At 36.5% G+C, this 15700-nt stretch overlaps 10 protein-coding genes across 10 annotated transcripts in view; 7 read left to right on the forward strand and 3 right to left on the reverse strand.

The window, feature by feature from the left end:
* Positions 1 to 16, reverse strand: part of C9374_003466 (uncharacterized protein) — a gene marked incomplete at both ends in the record, with an annotated part of 1185 nt that extends 1169 nt beyond the window's left edge. The window contains one exon of the mRNA XM_044692997.1: positions 1 to 16. This exon is cut by the window's left edge and continues 1169 nt beyond it. Coding sequence (XP_044549644.1) covers positions 1 to 16 — 16 coding nt within the window.
* Positions 17 to 300: 284 nt separating this feature from the next.
* C9374_003467 (uncharacterized protein) lies at positions 301 to 3228 on the forward strand (the record flags this gene model as incomplete). Its single annotated transcript, XM_044692998.1, has 1 exon — positions 301 to 3228. The coding sequence occupies one exon, from the start codon at positions 301 to 303 to the stop codon at positions 3226 to 3228; it is 2928 nt and encodes a 975-aa protein (XP_044549645.1).
* A 10-nt stretch (positions 3229 to 3238) lies between these two features.
* C9374_003468 (uncharacterized protein) lies at positions 3239 to 3919 on the reverse strand (the record flags this gene model as incomplete). The annotated part of the gene is made up of 1 exon (XM_044692999.1): positions 3239 to 3919. One exon carries the CDS (start codon positions 3917 to 3919, stop codon positions 3239 to 3241), a length of 681 nt encoding a protein of 226 aa, XP_044549646.1.
* Positions 3920 to 4449: 530 nt separating this feature from the next.
* Positions 4450 to 5889, forward strand: C9374_003469 (uncharacterized protein; the record flags this gene model as incomplete). The annotated part of the gene is made up of 2 exons (XM_044693000.1): positions 4450 to 4879; positions 4940 to 5889. 2 exons carry the CDS (start codon positions 4450 to 4452, stop codon positions 5887 to 5889), a joined length of 1380 nt encoding a protein of 459 aa, XP_044549647.1.
* Positions 5890 to 5997: 108 nt separating this feature from the next.
* On the forward strand, positions 5998 to 7158 carry C9374_003470 (uncharacterized protein; the record flags this gene model as incomplete). Its single annotated transcript, XM_044693002.1, has 2 exons — positions 5998 to 6009; positions 6232 to 7158. The coding sequence occupies 2 exons, from the start codon at positions 5998 to 6000 to the stop codon at positions 7156 to 7158; spliced, it is 939 nt and encodes a 312-aa protein (XP_044549648.1).
* Positions 7159 to 7481: 323 nt separating this feature from the next.
* Positions 7482 to 10865, forward strand: C9374_003471 (uncharacterized protein; the record flags this gene model as incomplete). Its single annotated transcript, XM_044693003.1, has 1 exon — positions 7482 to 10865. The coding sequence occupies one exon, from the start codon at positions 7482 to 7484 to the stop codon at positions 10863 to 10865; it is 3384 nt and encodes a 1127-aa protein (XP_044549649.1).
* A 194-nt stretch (positions 10866 to 11059) lies between these two features.
* Positions 11060 to 11989, forward strand: C9374_003472 (uncharacterized protein; the record flags this gene model as incomplete). Its single annotated transcript, XM_044693004.1, has 1 exon — positions 11060 to 11989. One exon carries the CDS (start codon positions 11060 to 11062, stop codon positions 11987 to 11989), a length of 930 nt encoding a protein of 309 aa, XP_044549650.1.
* An 89-nt stretch (positions 11990 to 12078) lies between these two features.
* On the forward strand, positions 12079 to 12659 carry C9374_003473 (uncharacterized protein; the record flags this gene model as incomplete). Its single annotated transcript, XM_044693005.1, has 2 exons — positions 12079 to 12400; positions 12490 to 12659. 2 exons carry the CDS (start codon positions 12079 to 12081, stop codon positions 12657 to 12659), a joined length of 492 nt encoding a protein of 163 aa, XP_044549651.1.
* Positions 12660 to 12748: 89 nt separating this feature from the next.
* C9374_003474 (uncharacterized protein) lies at positions 12749 to 14872 on the forward strand (the record flags this gene model as incomplete). The annotated part of the gene is made up of 1 exon (XM_044693006.1): positions 12749 to 14872. One exon carries the CDS (start codon positions 12749 to 12751, stop codon positions 14870 to 14872), a length of 2124 nt encoding a protein of 707 aa, XP_044549652.1.
* A 70-nt stretch (positions 14873 to 14942) lies between these two features.
* On the reverse strand, positions 14943 to 15680 carry C9374_003475 (uncharacterized protein; the record flags this gene model as incomplete). Its single annotated transcript, XM_044693007.1, has 1 exon — positions 14943 to 15680. The coding sequence occupies one exon, from the start codon at positions 15678 to 15680 to the stop codon at positions 14943 to 14945; it is 738 nt and encodes a 245-aa protein (XP_044549653.1).
* Between the last annotated feature and the right edge of the window lie 20 nt (positions 15681 to 15700).

The raw sequence follows: 15700 nt of genomic DNA on the forward strand, positions 1-15700 counted from the left end.
GTTGGTAGATGAACATGGATTCAAGAGTAAGCTTTTTAAATGTGAATGATTAAGAACATAGCAAGACTGGCCAGCGAAAGTGAACTCCGGGCTTCAGGGACACGATTTATGTCCCTCGAAAAAAAAAAAGTTTCTGTAGAGAACCGGCTTAACGCTGGCAAAGAAAAATCTTGAAATTGAAGCTTCCAAGTTCACTGTTCTGTCAATAGAGAGCCCAGCGACAGGAGTTGGCGACCAAATCCATCCAGCAACCCGCTCTGTTGGCTTGTCTTGCTATGAAAATGTTTTATTCATCAAAAAATGTGTGAAGTTTTGGAGATCAAACACCAATTACCTCCATTCCACTCTTTGAAATCATATGAATACAATGGACAGCAATACTTTGCAGCAGATGAAATTATTGATTCTTTTTTTGTTGGAAAAAACGAAAAAACATCAAGATTACTTCTCACCATTAAAGATGGCAAAGATACACTCAATCATCAGCAGCAACAGGCTATCGGATTGCCATCTCCCTTCCGCAATGGAGTCATCATCACGAATTTGGTAGCTTCATTACAAACAATTCTTAAATTATCTACAGGCAAAAAAGATCAAGAAAAACTAATACGCCACATATTCACCACTTTTTCAAAAGAAACGAGCTTGGTTGATGTTATGGATTTTGATAACGAGATCGATAGTGAAATATGGAATGATTGTGATCAATGTTATAGTAATTGTGAAGACAACAACAACTTAATCAACGAAGCCGCTCTTTATTTTGATGACGTAGACAATGACGAAACAGAAGAAAACGATGAAGAATTTAGTGATGATTTATTTCAGTTCACAAATTTCTCCTCAATAGGTGAACAAAATCAAACCGATCAAAGTGAAGATAACACCATCAATACCATCTTGAATTTAATCTCTGAAAATGAAATGAACACGCAACATCAACCACCAATTTCAGATTTTCCATCTCCACCAAGCCAGGACCAGACTCAACAATTCAATCCATCTCAAAACACTCACCCACACAGCCCGCAATTAAATCATATGGATCCGTTTGTGCATACTAATGAGCTATTTCATCAACAACTCTCTCAACATTGGCTTTGGCATTACTTGAATACTCATTTACACTCTCATGGGAATGGATTGACTAATAATTCACAACAACTTACAAATGAACATCAACAACATTCGCATCCTATTTTCACAAACCATGCTTGTTCACATCATCCTATATCAAGCAATAAAGATACCAATACCGTCAACATGAAATTTTGGGAATGTTCACATTGTGGATGTCATGATATCCAAGCACATGACCATAAATATTCAAGTATGCAGTTAGGACAAGATTCTTTTACTCGCAATAACAAAGATCGAGCTAGAGAAATGGTATCAGTATTTGAGAAAATGTTAGGGACTCTTGGACACAATATTCACGCCTGGTTTGAAACATTCTTGCAAACAAAAGAAGGCATTCAAAAAACAATTAATATTATAGAAAAAAACTTGAAAGAAAACATTCGGTACAAACAACTGAAACAATATCTTATCGAAAAAAGAGATCCTACAATAGTTCAGTATTGGAGAGACAATAATTTAATTTCTGATAATACTTATCACAACCTTCGAAAAGAAGTTTCCTTAATGAAGGAGTTGCCTTGTAAGAAAGAAATGAGTAATTTAAAAAAACAATTGAATGAGAGAGTGGAAGAAATATTCAAATTAAGATGCCCAAGTGCTGAATTCATTGGTCACATCATAGATTTAGATGAAGCTATTTATTATATTCTAAAGTTATATCGATCTCTAGGAGGAAAACTTAAAAAGAAAATATTTTTCAAAATTTCTGTGGATGGACGTGAAATTAACAAAGTGAAACAAGTAGCCGTTGCATTAGTTCCTCTTAATTTAAGAGATGTGTTTCCTTCTCAAGCTGTATCCTCTGTCTTTTATATTGGATTATTTCAAATGTCTGAAACAAAAGAGAGTATTAAGGAAACCATTGGAACATTGACAGACGAAATCAAAGCTGTGTCACAAAAAACATATTTTGAAAAATCTGAGGTTCATTTGTTCTATGTTTCAGACATGCACAATGTTGGATTTACATTTGAATTTGATATTTGTCCATACTGCATGGCAAAAACTGTTGAAGAATTTGGAGCAAACAATCGAACAACCCTTGGAGGTTCCTTGCCATTCAGTCCTAAAGATTTAATTATGTGTGCTCTTCATGTTAAACAGCGATTAGTTGAAAATACAATTGCTTATATGGCTTCAAGTGGGCAATACAATAATACCATATTGCAGAATTTGCAAAAATTAAAAGGATTAGAGCATTTTAATTGGAGAGAGTTGAAACAACGAGTGACTGAATATGGTATTTCACAATCGTCAGAAAGAGTTACTGCCAAATCGAGCATGCTGTCTGGGGATCAATGCAACACAATTTTAAGTAATGTTGAAGTGATAGTGAATGACATCGAACAGCACACTAAGGAGAAATATTTGAATATTTTGAAATTATTAAGGAATATTATAATTATCGTTGAGGCTAAACAAGATGATCCCAATACTAAACAAATACTTACACCAGACAGAATCTTTAAATTGGACAAGATGATCATGGAGTTTTTATGTGCTTGTTATCGAATATGGAGCAAAGGTATCAAAGCTCATTATTTTCATTTTCTTACACATCTTCCATCTATGATGACAGAATTGCTCGACGATGACTTGTCCTTATCTATTTTAAGTAATCAAGGGTTCGAACGTTCTCATTTGTTTCACCATGCCGTGTTTAATAGAGTGATTAATAACGGTGGTGGTCGTCACAAAATTCATGTAACCAAACAATTGCTGTTATGGCAATGGCGAAAAGTCCTGACTGCGATTGATATAGGAGAGAAATTTGGAAGTACTTATTGGAATGAAAAACGGCTCAAACAAATTTATTCATGGAATTCAATTCACCTCAAAGAAGCACCTCAAGAATTACACGATTTGTATTACGATTTGGATGAGTCGAATGTGGATCTTGCTACTTTGCAGCAAACTATTTCTACAAGCTTTCAAGAACAAGAGCAACAATCACAAAACACAGAAAAACAATCAGAGAAAACGACAACCAAGCGAAAACAAGCAAAGAATACACGACAAAGCGACCAGGCGACCAGTTTTAGTGGAACAATGAGTACACAAGTTTCTCAAAAGAAACGAAAATTTTAATCGAAAATTTTCAAAAGCTCTCAATCCAATATTTTCCATCCTTCGCTTGAACCCAATGACACAAGTAGGCATAATATAATTCCAATCTGGTGTCGTAAGAGATCACCAACTTTGATACAATGCAACGGTAAGCAATATTGTCGAAATCTTCACTTAAATCAACTTGGAATCTTTTTCTAAGATTATCACCAACGTTCTTTTGATTTACGGTCATATAATTTTTGGCCCATTCACCATCTCCAAAGGAAGGAAAATTTGGATATTCAAATTCATATATTATGTGACGATTGATTTCAGTGTCTCCTGTTCGATTGATCCAAGGAGAATATTGTTCTATTCTTGTGTACATATGTGGTTTCATTGTACGACACATATACATATCAAAGGTTTGTTCCTCACACTCACCAACTGGTAAACGACATCTTGCTTGTCCGTTGCATGGTGAATTAAAATCCCACAGAAAGTTTACGAGCTTCATTTCCATTCTAGATGCTTGTTTGTGATGGTCTTCATGTTCATAGTTGATGATGGACAAAGGACTTGGGTGCATATTTATGGGTACCTCATCGACCTTCACAAAGGCCTCCAATGGATGGCATTTGTAACGTCTCTTCCGTTTCCCTTCAGATTTACCTTCATCTGACTTTGTGTTGGTTGATGGTAGTCTCTTTGTTGATGGTTCCTTAGGCATGTTGTTGATGATGTGGTGGTAAAGCACAACGATGATGATTACTAGATTGTTGTTGTGAATTTGTTTTTCGATGAGTTGTTCAACCAACCGACATGGCCGCTTCCCAAGTCATTTATTTTTTTTTCAACTCCTGAATCCAAATCCATCCTGCAACACGGAGGGCTGGCAGTCTTGCTATGTGTAATCCAATTGGACAAGCAGACCTCATGGCTTATTTGATCCAAAAGTCGATTCTTCCAAAAACAGATAGCTGCATGTGAGAAATACTCCGAGAGCAGCAAGACAGAAGATGAATGGATTTTTTTCTCGAGCGTGTAGAGGTCATTATGAAATTTGAAAACAAAAATCATCAAGTTTTGATTAGTACGTTCTCTTCGCTCATTTGTAAGCCATAGAGTTGTCATTGATCTATTATTTACTGATGTGTTATTTTCATTGATTTTTACGTCTCTTTGTCTTGCTCATGGCTTTTCAAATAATAATGAACTGATTTTTATTATTTTCATCATCATAGAATTATAATTTTCATCATGTCCACCTTCCAACACAGAGTTTTATTACTTGGCTCCGGTTTTGTTGCAGGAACCACATTAGAAAGCCTCACCCGTGATGGTTTGAATATTTTCGTTTCCGTTGCTTCTCGTACTTTGGCCAAGTCTCAAGAGATGTGTCAGCAGTACGCTCACGAGCCTGCCATTCGTACGGCCCAAGTTGCTCTTGATATTGAGAATGAACATGAAAAGCTTTCCGAGTTGGTTTCTCAACACGATTTGGCTATTTCTCTCGTTCCCTATACATATCACGTTTTGGTTGCTAAAGCTTGTTTGCAACATCGTAAGAATATGGTTACGACTTCATACATTTCTCCTGCTTTACGGGAATTGGATCAACAATTTAAAGATTTAGGATTGGCCTGTATGAATGAGATTGGAGTCGATCCAGGAATTGATCACATTATTGGTACGTATTAGGAGCTTGCAATTCTTGATTTCTGAAAATTGCTTTTCGAATTCTAAATAGCAACCAAGATTGTTCATGAAGAACAAGATTTGAAAGGAGGTAAAATTAAGAGTTTCTACAGTTGGTGTGGAGGTTTGCCACATCCTGATCATATTGATAATCCAATGAAGTACAAATTCTCTTGGTCTCCTCGAGGTGTTTTGATGGCTTTGCAAAACACTGCAAAGTGGTATGAACATGGTCAACTTCAATCCGTAGAGGCATCCAAATTGTTGTCTTCAAGAAGAGAATTGCAATTGGATGATAAGATTCCAACCTTTGAAGGTTATCCAAATCGTGACTCCACTCCATTCAAGGAACATTATAACTTGAAATATGCTGACGATGTTTTGAGAGGTACATTGAGATATAAGGGTAATTGTGAAGTGGTTGAATTCTTTATTGGAGCAGGTTTGGTCGATTTAACTCCACGACCAGAATTTAAGGATAAGCAATGGAGAGAAATTATGCAAACCCTTCTTTCTGCAAGTAGTACTGAGGAGAGTGAACTCGAAAGTGCATTGTTGAAGAAGTTGAATTTGGATCCAAATTCTGAGAAGGCCAAGACTGCTCTCAATGCATTCAAATTCTACGGATTATTCAGTGACAAGACTGCTCCATTTAAGGGTAATGTTTTGGATACCTTCTCTCAAACCTTATTAGAAATGATGGAGTATAAAGAAGGAGAAAGAGACATGCTCTTCATGTACAATAAGTTTGTCATTGAAACTGCAGAAGGAAAGAAGAGAACCATTGTTGCTAAATTAGTTGATTTTGGAGATGAAAGAGGTTTTGCAATGGCCAAGACTGTCGGTTATCCATGTGCTATTGCCACAAAGAAAATTTTGAGCGGTGAAATTACCAATAAGGGAGTTTTTGGACCATATGATTACAACATGAACCAAAGTATTATGAAAGAATTGGAGCAAGTTGAACGTATTCACGTTGATTATGAAGTCTCTGAGGAATAAACGCGTGTGTGACAATGACAGATCAAATTCCATCCATACATTTATTCTTTAACAAGGTTGTTGTGAGCCAATGAATTCAGTTTTGTTGTCTCTAATCGAACAAAAAAAATGGTGGCAGTGGTATGTGATAAAATTTAACATTCGAACGTCGACGGATCGACTGCCAACATTTAATAATTGACTTTAATATGGCGTTCATTTTTCAACGATAATTATTGTTTCAAAATGGAATATATGATCGGGATAATTTTAAATAATTATTCAACACCAACAATCAATTTTAATATTAATATTGAAAAAACATTTTGAATTCAAATTTCTTGGCAATTTATTTTTCAAAAGGTCTCACTGATTGCATATCTAGTCAGTCTACTTTCCTATCGATTTCTCAGCCATCTTCTTTCGGAACCTGTTAAAAATGTATTTATTGGAGCTCCAGCTCTCACTTTTAAAGAAAGTCTCACAGCTCAAACTCTCGAACAAGAAAAAGCAAAAAAAAGAATTTCAGCTAAGGAAAAACAAAAGAGAGCTCTGGAAGACTTTTTTCGAGACACTGGAGGCAAAGTGACCGATTTAAGAGTATTGAGAAGTGCCATGTATTTGAGTGATGAAATTGATAAAGCAGTTCGAGGCATTGACGATGATGACGATGAAAGCGGTAATGGCAGCTCTATATCCAAAAAACGAACCTCGTATGTGGGATGGCGACCCTATAATCGTTTCTACGCTGAAGGTACCGAAGAATTATTTACCAATGTTCCTACAGGTCGTTCTCCTTTGGTCATGGCAGCTCCCACAGCCGATAAATCGACCATGTTAAAATCACTCGATTCAGATCAAAGAACACCATTACCCATTGAATATCAAGCCATGAGGAGGTCTCATTTGAAGCTTGTTGGAAGACAATTGAAAGAATTCGAGCAGGAACAATTGAAAAGTCTACAGCAATCAGAAATGGCTCTTCCTTCTTCTCCTTCTTTGGATGTATCTTCAAAGAAGAATTTAACACTCTCCTCAGAATCTACAGAAAGTATTCAAAGTAGATATCAACGTCAAGAACGAAAACACACTGCAGTATCGGATCTTCTCAAACCAAGAAATGATCAATATGAACCACCTGCAGTTTCTGATGATTTAAGGGTGGGAGCTTATCAGCGCTATCAACCTTTGGACAGTAGTTCGGGTTCCATTAAGAAACAATTACTCAAGTTTGAAGGAGATATTTCAGAGAGACGACCTGATTTGGATTACAAGTTTGAAATGGAATGAATACTTGAAAAAGGATCATGAATTTCGCTCTCAGATCATCAAGAGATTGATATACCTTACTTTAGACGTACGTTTGAAAGATCTATTCAAAGATGGCCTTCATCATCTATGGTTGGAGGATTGGCTCAAATTGTTGTTGTGTGAAAATCACAATGGAATTGATTCACTAACAACGATATTAAACTTTCTCATGCATTTTCACACACACATTCGAGTGTGAGGAAAAACTTTCAATTTCGACCCGTCGAAACAACTCACAGATGCTTCTCCGTAGAAGTGACTCGATCATTCTGAAATCACCACGAACCAAGAACACAAAAAAAATGTCATCCGCGTCGTCCCTTTCTTCCTCGACCACCATCTCCTCGACGCCTTCTCCTCGATCAGCAACTCCTTCATCCTCTTCTTCGTCTTCTTCCAGTAACAGTAGTAGTATGAATTCATCATTGTCATCACCATCAACAACAACAAATATTTCCACACTCCTTTTAGATTTCAAATTACGACTCGAGAATATCGATGAACCTCCGACGTTTATAGAATGCGATGGCAGTACGACGATGGATCATCATTTGGAACAACAACAACAGCACTCCAATAATTCTTCTTCCAATACCTCTTCCTCCAATTCATCCAACAACAACAAACAACATTCCAAATTTAATTCTTCTTCCTCTCTCCATACCAATAATCTCAAAATTAATGAAAACAACTTGTCATCAAATCCACGACATTCACTTCTTTCCTCTTCACTACGATCATCGACATCTGCCAATATGAACGCAAAATCTGGTTTCACAGATGCTGTTTTTTCTCTCATTAATTATTCATCGCCGTTTATGGGAATTGACAATCAAAAGAGAGGAATTTATGCACAAGAAATTTTGGATCAAATCAATGAATTGAATCAACAACAACAACAACCCGAAGTCACACCAATATTGTCAGCTTCACTCTTGTCATTTAATTCAAGTATGACGATGGGAACAACTATGAATACTTCTACTTCGAATTCAGAAACTCCTTTGAAAGCTCTTGTTTTTGGTTATGCCACCTTGATGGTTTGTTCATCTAAAACCTTGTCAAGTCAAGCTGGACATGTCATTCATTTACTCAATAAGGCAGAATACAAGTTGAGAAATGCAATAACTTGTTGTGAATTGAGTCGAGAATATTCACTGGATTTAATGTTAAAATCAGATTTACATTTATTACTGGCAAGAGTTTTATATGAATTGTCATTTCCTCGATTGGATGAATTGGAACGAGAAAGTTCACAACTGTCTTCCAATATTTCTAATAGCGGTGGTAGTAGTGGTAACAGCAGTGGTGTTGGAATTAACAATTCTCCTGTCGGTCAACAACATTCACAAAATTCTGCTTCTATATCTCCACCTATTAAGATTACTGACTCACCAGTTGTGAATGGAAATAACATGTCTCCTAGTGAACCACTTTCTGCTCCCAATCTGACCATTGGTACTGGATATTCTTTAGGATCATTGGACAATGTGATGGCAGTTTCATTGGACTCTCCAGTTCGAGCAAGTTTTTCATCGAAAAGTTCACCAAGTCCAAGTCCTAGAGGAATGACTTCTCCGACAAGTTCTTCTCAAAAAGCAGCTCAGCAAGCTCAACAACAAATTGAAAACATGTTTCAAGACATTTGTCTTCACATGGATTCTGCCATTAAGCTTTTTGAAAAGTCCACACAAAAACCAAAAAAGAAAACACCTGTGGATGAAAAGGACATTGAACCTATTGTTGTAGATATTTCACAAGAATCAAAAAGAGCTTACATGTACATGTATTTTGGAGATGTTCTCACGCAATGGTCTGTTCGAAGAAAACAACGTTGGGCAGCTCTCTGTTCACAAGCTCAGGAAAAGTATAACACATGTATCAAGATTTGTATAGAAAAGATTTTGTCAACCATTGACAAGGACAAGGACGATGTTTGTTGTATCAATTCGAAATTTGTGAGATGTGACGAAGATGGAAGAAATGGTTCCTTTATTAATTATGTCTATTGTCCACTTCATCATCAATGTCTCTACAAGTATGCAGTTTTGTTATTATATTGGGTGAGAAGAAAAAGAGAACATTCAACTATTTATGCAGGAGAAAATACCTCATCCAGTGACACTACATTATCCAATTTTGATTACGAATCAACGGTGACAGCAGTGAACTCGGTTGGAACCATGTCTTTAAATTATTCTGATTTTCAAAAATTAGAATCACGTTTAAACGCAGAACAAAACAAAGCAATACCTAGACATGCTCAGTCTATTTTGCAAAATACTGTTGCGAGTGAAAGTGAAAAGCTCTGTAAAGGATGTGTTTCGTTATGGGAAAGTGTATGCAATGTAGAAATGCGAAAATCTGAAATATTTTGTGTGGAACATAATGTGAACCCACATTTGTTTTTCCGACTCTCGAATTCTATTTATGAGTATGCCTTACTGCTTATTCCTTCAGCCTCTATTTTAGCTTGTAATGACTATCTGTCCATGTATGATAATATTGATGGAGAGCCAATGAGAAATTGTTCTCGATCTGAAATTTTAACAAGTGGACTCTCTTGGCATGATTTATTATTTAAACATAGAATGCTCGATGATAAGAAAGAACTCTTACGAGAAAATAATAGAAAAATTCTCTCAGATCAAACGTCCAAGACAGTTGTTCTTGATGAAAATAACAAGGATGACCTCCGTTTGCGATATAGTTTGATTTATTCTGACAAAATGGGTGACATTAATATTCGAACCATATTAACACGAGAGTCGCTCATGGAAAAAGCTATTGAAGCGATTGACAAGGCATGTTCCATCATGGTACGTCCGAATACAGACATGGTCATGTTCCAAAGTCAATTATATTTTGAAATGGGAGCTTTAAAAACAACCAACATCACGTCATCGAGTGAATCGCACATTGTAAATACTTTAAAAACTCATGAAAAGAAGAAGCAACAAAAATCAGAAGCGGAAAGTCTTAATGAATCCATGCAAGCTGAAAATAGAGCTCGACTGTTGAAAGAAGTTGATGATTTATTCACATCCTCGATTGTGGCGCTCAACAAAGTTCTTGAAGCAAAACCATTCCACATGGTTGCAATGGCAATTTTGGGAGAAGTTTACTTTTTCTGGGCAAGAGCTAAATTCGGAAAAGAATCAGACAAACACATCCAAAATGCAATTGAAATTTGGAGCCGCTTACTGACCTACTCTCAATACACAGGTCAATATAATTTATCATTGGATCACATTTCAAAAATGATTTCCTTTGCCTTGGAAATTAGAAAAGGAATCATCATTTGTGATGGAATGGCATTGAAACAAGGAAAGTTACGAAAAAGTTGGACCGAAAGATACTTCCTTTTAACGATTGAACATTTTGGTTATTACGAAATTAAATCAAGTAAGAGCTTGAAAAAGAAAAAGATGAAAAATACTGTACCCACCGATGAAATTGAATGTGCGAAACAAAATCTCGATGAAAAGTATACCAGTAACAAGGATTATCCGTTTTGCTTGGAAGTTATATGCAAGAAACGAGTTTTCTATATTTGTTACAGCTCGCAAGAAGAATTAGATCGATGGGATGCAGCGTTTGAGTATGTCATTCTCATGAATCAAATTATGAAACCCTCAACCACTTCAACGTTGACCTTAACAAGCACAAAATCAAATTCCAAATAAAGAAAATTTTGGTAAATTTTCGTTTCACAACTTGTGTAAAGAATGTGAACAGTCATTACAATACTTTCGTTTGTTTCCATTGATTACGATTATAATGCCACAACCATTGCAATCATTACAATCATGATGATCATAACCAAAGCTATAAATGGAAAAGGACATGTCCTCGCGAAATCTAAACCATCTTTAAAAAAATGCAAAAAGTCCCAATCGCTCTTCTACTCGCAAGTTTGTTCTTGTGTGCACTATTGGTTCTTGAATCCTTCGTATGGGCTCAAGTGTCATTACATCATGTGAATTCCAAATTCAAAAAACCAGATTTTGCTAAAAAGGAATGTCCTCCAGTTCTTTGCAAGATGGCCTGTAGACATGGTTTTAAAGTATCTGAGAAAACAGGATGTCCAGTGTGCGCCTGCAAAAAACCAACAAATTTTGCATGTCCACAAGTCGCTTGCATGTTGCATTGTCCCAATGGTTACAAAATGACCAAGACAGGTTGTCCAACATGTGTTTGCAAAGATGGACGTGAAGAAGATAAACCAACACCCAAACCGACACCCATTCGTTGTGGTACACCTCCACATGGATCCGTCAATCCCAATGTATTGACTCCAGAACAACAGGAAACAACAACCACTAACGACAATCAAAATGTGTTGTTGAAACAAGCATGCAAGAGAAAGTGTAAGAAAATTGCTGGACTGGCAAGAGTTGTGAATGGACAATGTGAATGTATACCTCGTTCTCAATTGATTCGTCCAAAATGCAAACGATGTTATCGATTCTGTCCAAGTGGTTACAAACCAAGTCATGGTATTTGTCCATCGTGTCAATGTAAGAAACGTGTCGAACAAGAAATGGAATTGACTTGGCAACATTTCGGTGGATGGGTTGGATATAAATTTGGAGCTCAAGTCGCGTGTCCAAAGATGAACTGTGATACCTCTCATTGTGAATTTGGAGTTCGAAAGTTTTTTGGATGTGAAACCTGTGCTTGTGCCAAGAGACCCTCCACCTATGCAGAGCTCTTGAAACCTCTTACATCTCCATCTGCTGTAACCGCTACAGCTGAACACACTCTTTCCGATGATGTGTTTGATGAGTTTTTGGAAGAAGTGTTGTAATAAAGAGTATGGGTTGGACAAAAAATTTATTCTTCAAACAGCACCTTAATAAGGAACACTCGAGGAACAAATTTTTTGAGTTAAAAAAAATGACCGAAAACGAAAAACAACTTTCTTCTTCATCGGAACACTCATCGGCGCATCTTGAGGTGGAAGACGATTCTTCATCATCATCAACCACACTCTCATTAACATCAAATCCATACAATGGATCCAAGCTCTTCCGATACGTGATGGATTATTTGAACGAAATAAAAAACAAGCCACAAGATTTAGTGTTGGAATGCGAAGAGATATCTTTGAAAGTACTGGATAATGATAATGGATTTAAATATGTGATGCGAAAGATGGATGGAAAAGAGGAGTTGGAGGAAGCGTTTTTTGTGGAGTATTTGGAAAAGTATTGTCATGGTATGTTGGTTCTTGCAACTTTCGTGAAAAATATAATATTCAATGTTATTCACAAACATGAATTATCGGACGTCATTCATTTTGTTTAGAATATCATCAATTTTTGTTTGATCCAGAACAGTCGTCATTGAATGATGTAGAAACTTCTTTGTCAACAACGACTGAACATATTATTGAAATGCAGTCATCTACCCTAATTGAAGATGTCACGGAAGAAGAAACGAATTTGCAACATTCAAACAATTCTAATTCGGATTGATGCTTAAAATACGCTATTGCTGCTATTATTAATATTATAACACGAGCAACTTCACATCAGAAACGTTGTTATAACAAACCAATCAAAAAATGAAACGAAATCTTCATATGCGAGATCGTACCGGTCAGGAACCTGTTCTTAATCACGCTGACGGCAGTGACACGCACAAGTATGGGTCCAATCATCATAACATTCCTCATCCACATTATCAAGCAGCTTACAACTTGGACGATGCAGTAATTGCTTCAATTCTTGGGAAAGACAAATATTTGTACGATGAGTATTATCATCGTCGTGTTTGTGATTACGATCCAGAGGCCTATTTTCTTCCCCTTCGTAGAAAACCCATCCCAGATCAGAATCCTCTCTACGTGTTGGACTTAATCTCGACCATTTGGAGTTTCATTCCTGAAAATTATTGGTTATCATCTCTTGTGAATTTGATGTTAACTTCGAAGAGGATTGCAAGTCTGTGTTTGTCAAAGGAAGCTCTGTTGAGTGTGTGGATGAATTCACCAGGATTTTACGTGAACTCGGAAGGTTTATTGACATTCATGTTGAAAGATTTGTTGGAGGTTTGCAAAATGTATGGAGACAATTTATTTGCAAACTTGTCTAAAACAAAGTTGACCATTTCTCATATTTTGAAGTTGTGCAACAACGGGCTCAGTTTAACTGAGAAGTTTGAAACTGTGACCCTTCACAGGATGTTTGTTTCTCAGAAATCTCTGGTTGAACTGCTCGGAATGCAAAGCAGAATCAAATACTTGAAATTTGACGAGTGTAAAACCTTACAAGACGTTCAAAGATCAGTCACCTTGAAAACAAGAAGTTTAATTGGTCTTTCTTTTCTAAACTCTGAGATTACATTTCCTGACTCTACAACTTTTCCCACAACTCTTCACTCATTGGAATTTTGTAACGCCTTATCTGATAGCGATCAAGAGTTCTTAAAACAATTAACACCCCAACAGCTGAAGACGTTGAAGTTATGGAACCACTATGATATCCCACGACACTTGTTTTCAGCTTCTCGCCTGAATCATGTTGTTCTTCCTGGACTGCATATCACGTTCCCAAAAAGTGTTTTTGGTTTAACATTGGTTTCATTGACTTATCCTTACCTCTCTACACTAGCTGATGACGTTAGACAGAACAAAATTAACCCATACAAGCAAATTAAAAGCTTGGCCATTCGAAATTTGGACATCTCTCGCATCATCCCTTTGACGACGTTTATTGAGGCTCTGTTTGTCGTTTTTCCAAAGCTTAAATACTTGACTCTTCCTGAGTCCATCATCTATAATACGAAGGCAAATCTTGAACAAAAGAACAACAACGATGATGATGAAAATTACACCGTGAATACAATTGTCACTCAAGATGAAACACAATTTGTACCAACATCATTGGTACAAGTGAAAATTTTACACACTTCAACTGCTTGGAAGTTCTTTTTAGAATGCTTGCTGTATGAGATTCAAATGGAATATCCTTCTCTCAATATTCACACTGCTCTCGAATTGGTTGATGAGAGAACAATTTCTTTTCGTTCTGGATTAATATCTACTGTGAATTGGGAGATTCCAAAGAGTTGGCTTAATAAGAGAACAGAAGAATTCTTCAACAAGATTCATAATTGGTATCGAATGTACAATGATTATCCAAAAGTGAGGCGTAAAATCGATGGCATGAGACGAAAACTTATCACATTGTGTGCATTTACCAATCCAGTTCCTTCCGATACCATTGCTGATTTAAACGATAGCATGTTGGAGTTTGAGGGTATGAGTTTATTCTCAAATCAAGTATTGGATCTCCGAAAAAAACAATTATCTATATTTTCAGAATATGTTCCTTTGGAATTGTGTGACATTTCAAAAAAGATGAAATTGTTACTACAAGTAATTGAAAATGAATTTGACGAGGATGTTTGTATTGGAATGGAACAGAATGTTTCAGAGTCTAGAATTGGAATGTATATCCATGAACTGTCTGTTTTTGTAAAAGAATTGGAAAGTGTGTTAATTGAGCGTGATGTGAGTACAATGGTGTTGAGACCAAACGAATGGTATTCTGAAGATATCGTAGAAGTGTATGACAATGAGGATGATGAATTGATTGACATTGAAATTGATTTTGATGACGATGAGAATAGTTCAACTGATCTAGACGACAATGAGTTATTAGAGGAGGATGAGGAAACCATTTGAAGCAATCAAGATTTTCTACAGGACAACACGATTCGAGTGTTTTACTGTACAACATTTCTATAAAATATATTCACAACTTTTGCTTGTAAGAAGACTCTGACCAATTGTAACGACGTCCACATTGAGTACAATTCATATGATCACATCCTCCATTCTTTTCAATGACAACACCACATCCAGGACAAGAGCGATAAACTCTGTTGGCATTCTCCAAAAAGTGCTGCTTACTCTTGGCATCTCCGTTTCGATCCGAGTCGAATTCAGCACAAGTCATTCCTTCATGCCAAATGGTTTTATGGACAAAACACGATTTTCTGTGACAAGTGTTACAAGTGACAATGGGTGCATTTTCTTTCTCATAGTGAATTTGTCCATTTCCACAATTATGCTGACACCAAATGAATCCATCTTGTGAACTCATGAATGTATTCAACAAGAATCGATCGTAACGTTGTACAAGCTGTAATTCACGTTGACCACCCAACTGTTTTAAATATTCAAAAATTCGGGTCGAATCCAAAACAGCTTGACAATTGTCATCGATGCAGTGAATTTGACGAAAATTATTGTTGTTGATACGTTCATCCAAATAATTCACAAGACAAGAGTCGCAAACGGTTCGTTTGGTACACTCTGTACAAGGATGAATGACAAGAGGTGAAATGGAAAACTCATCGGTACAAATGGTACATTCTGTTTGTGTCATGTTCGAGTTGGCTGTCTTGCTGCTGGAACCAACGGAACGATCAATGATTACTGGTTGCTGTTGTTGTTGGTTCGACATGTATGAAAAGGGTCTTTGATACATTTTTTTTGTTTTAATTATTT

The sequence above is a fragment of the Naegleria lovaniensis genome (assembly GCF_003324165.1).
Source record: "Naegleria lovaniensis strain ATCC 30569 chromosome Unknown tig019, whole genome shotgun sequence".
Classification (NCBI taxonomy): domain Eukaryota; phylum Heterolobosea; class Eutetramitea; order Acrasida; family Naegleriidae; genus Naegleria; species Naegleria lovaniensis.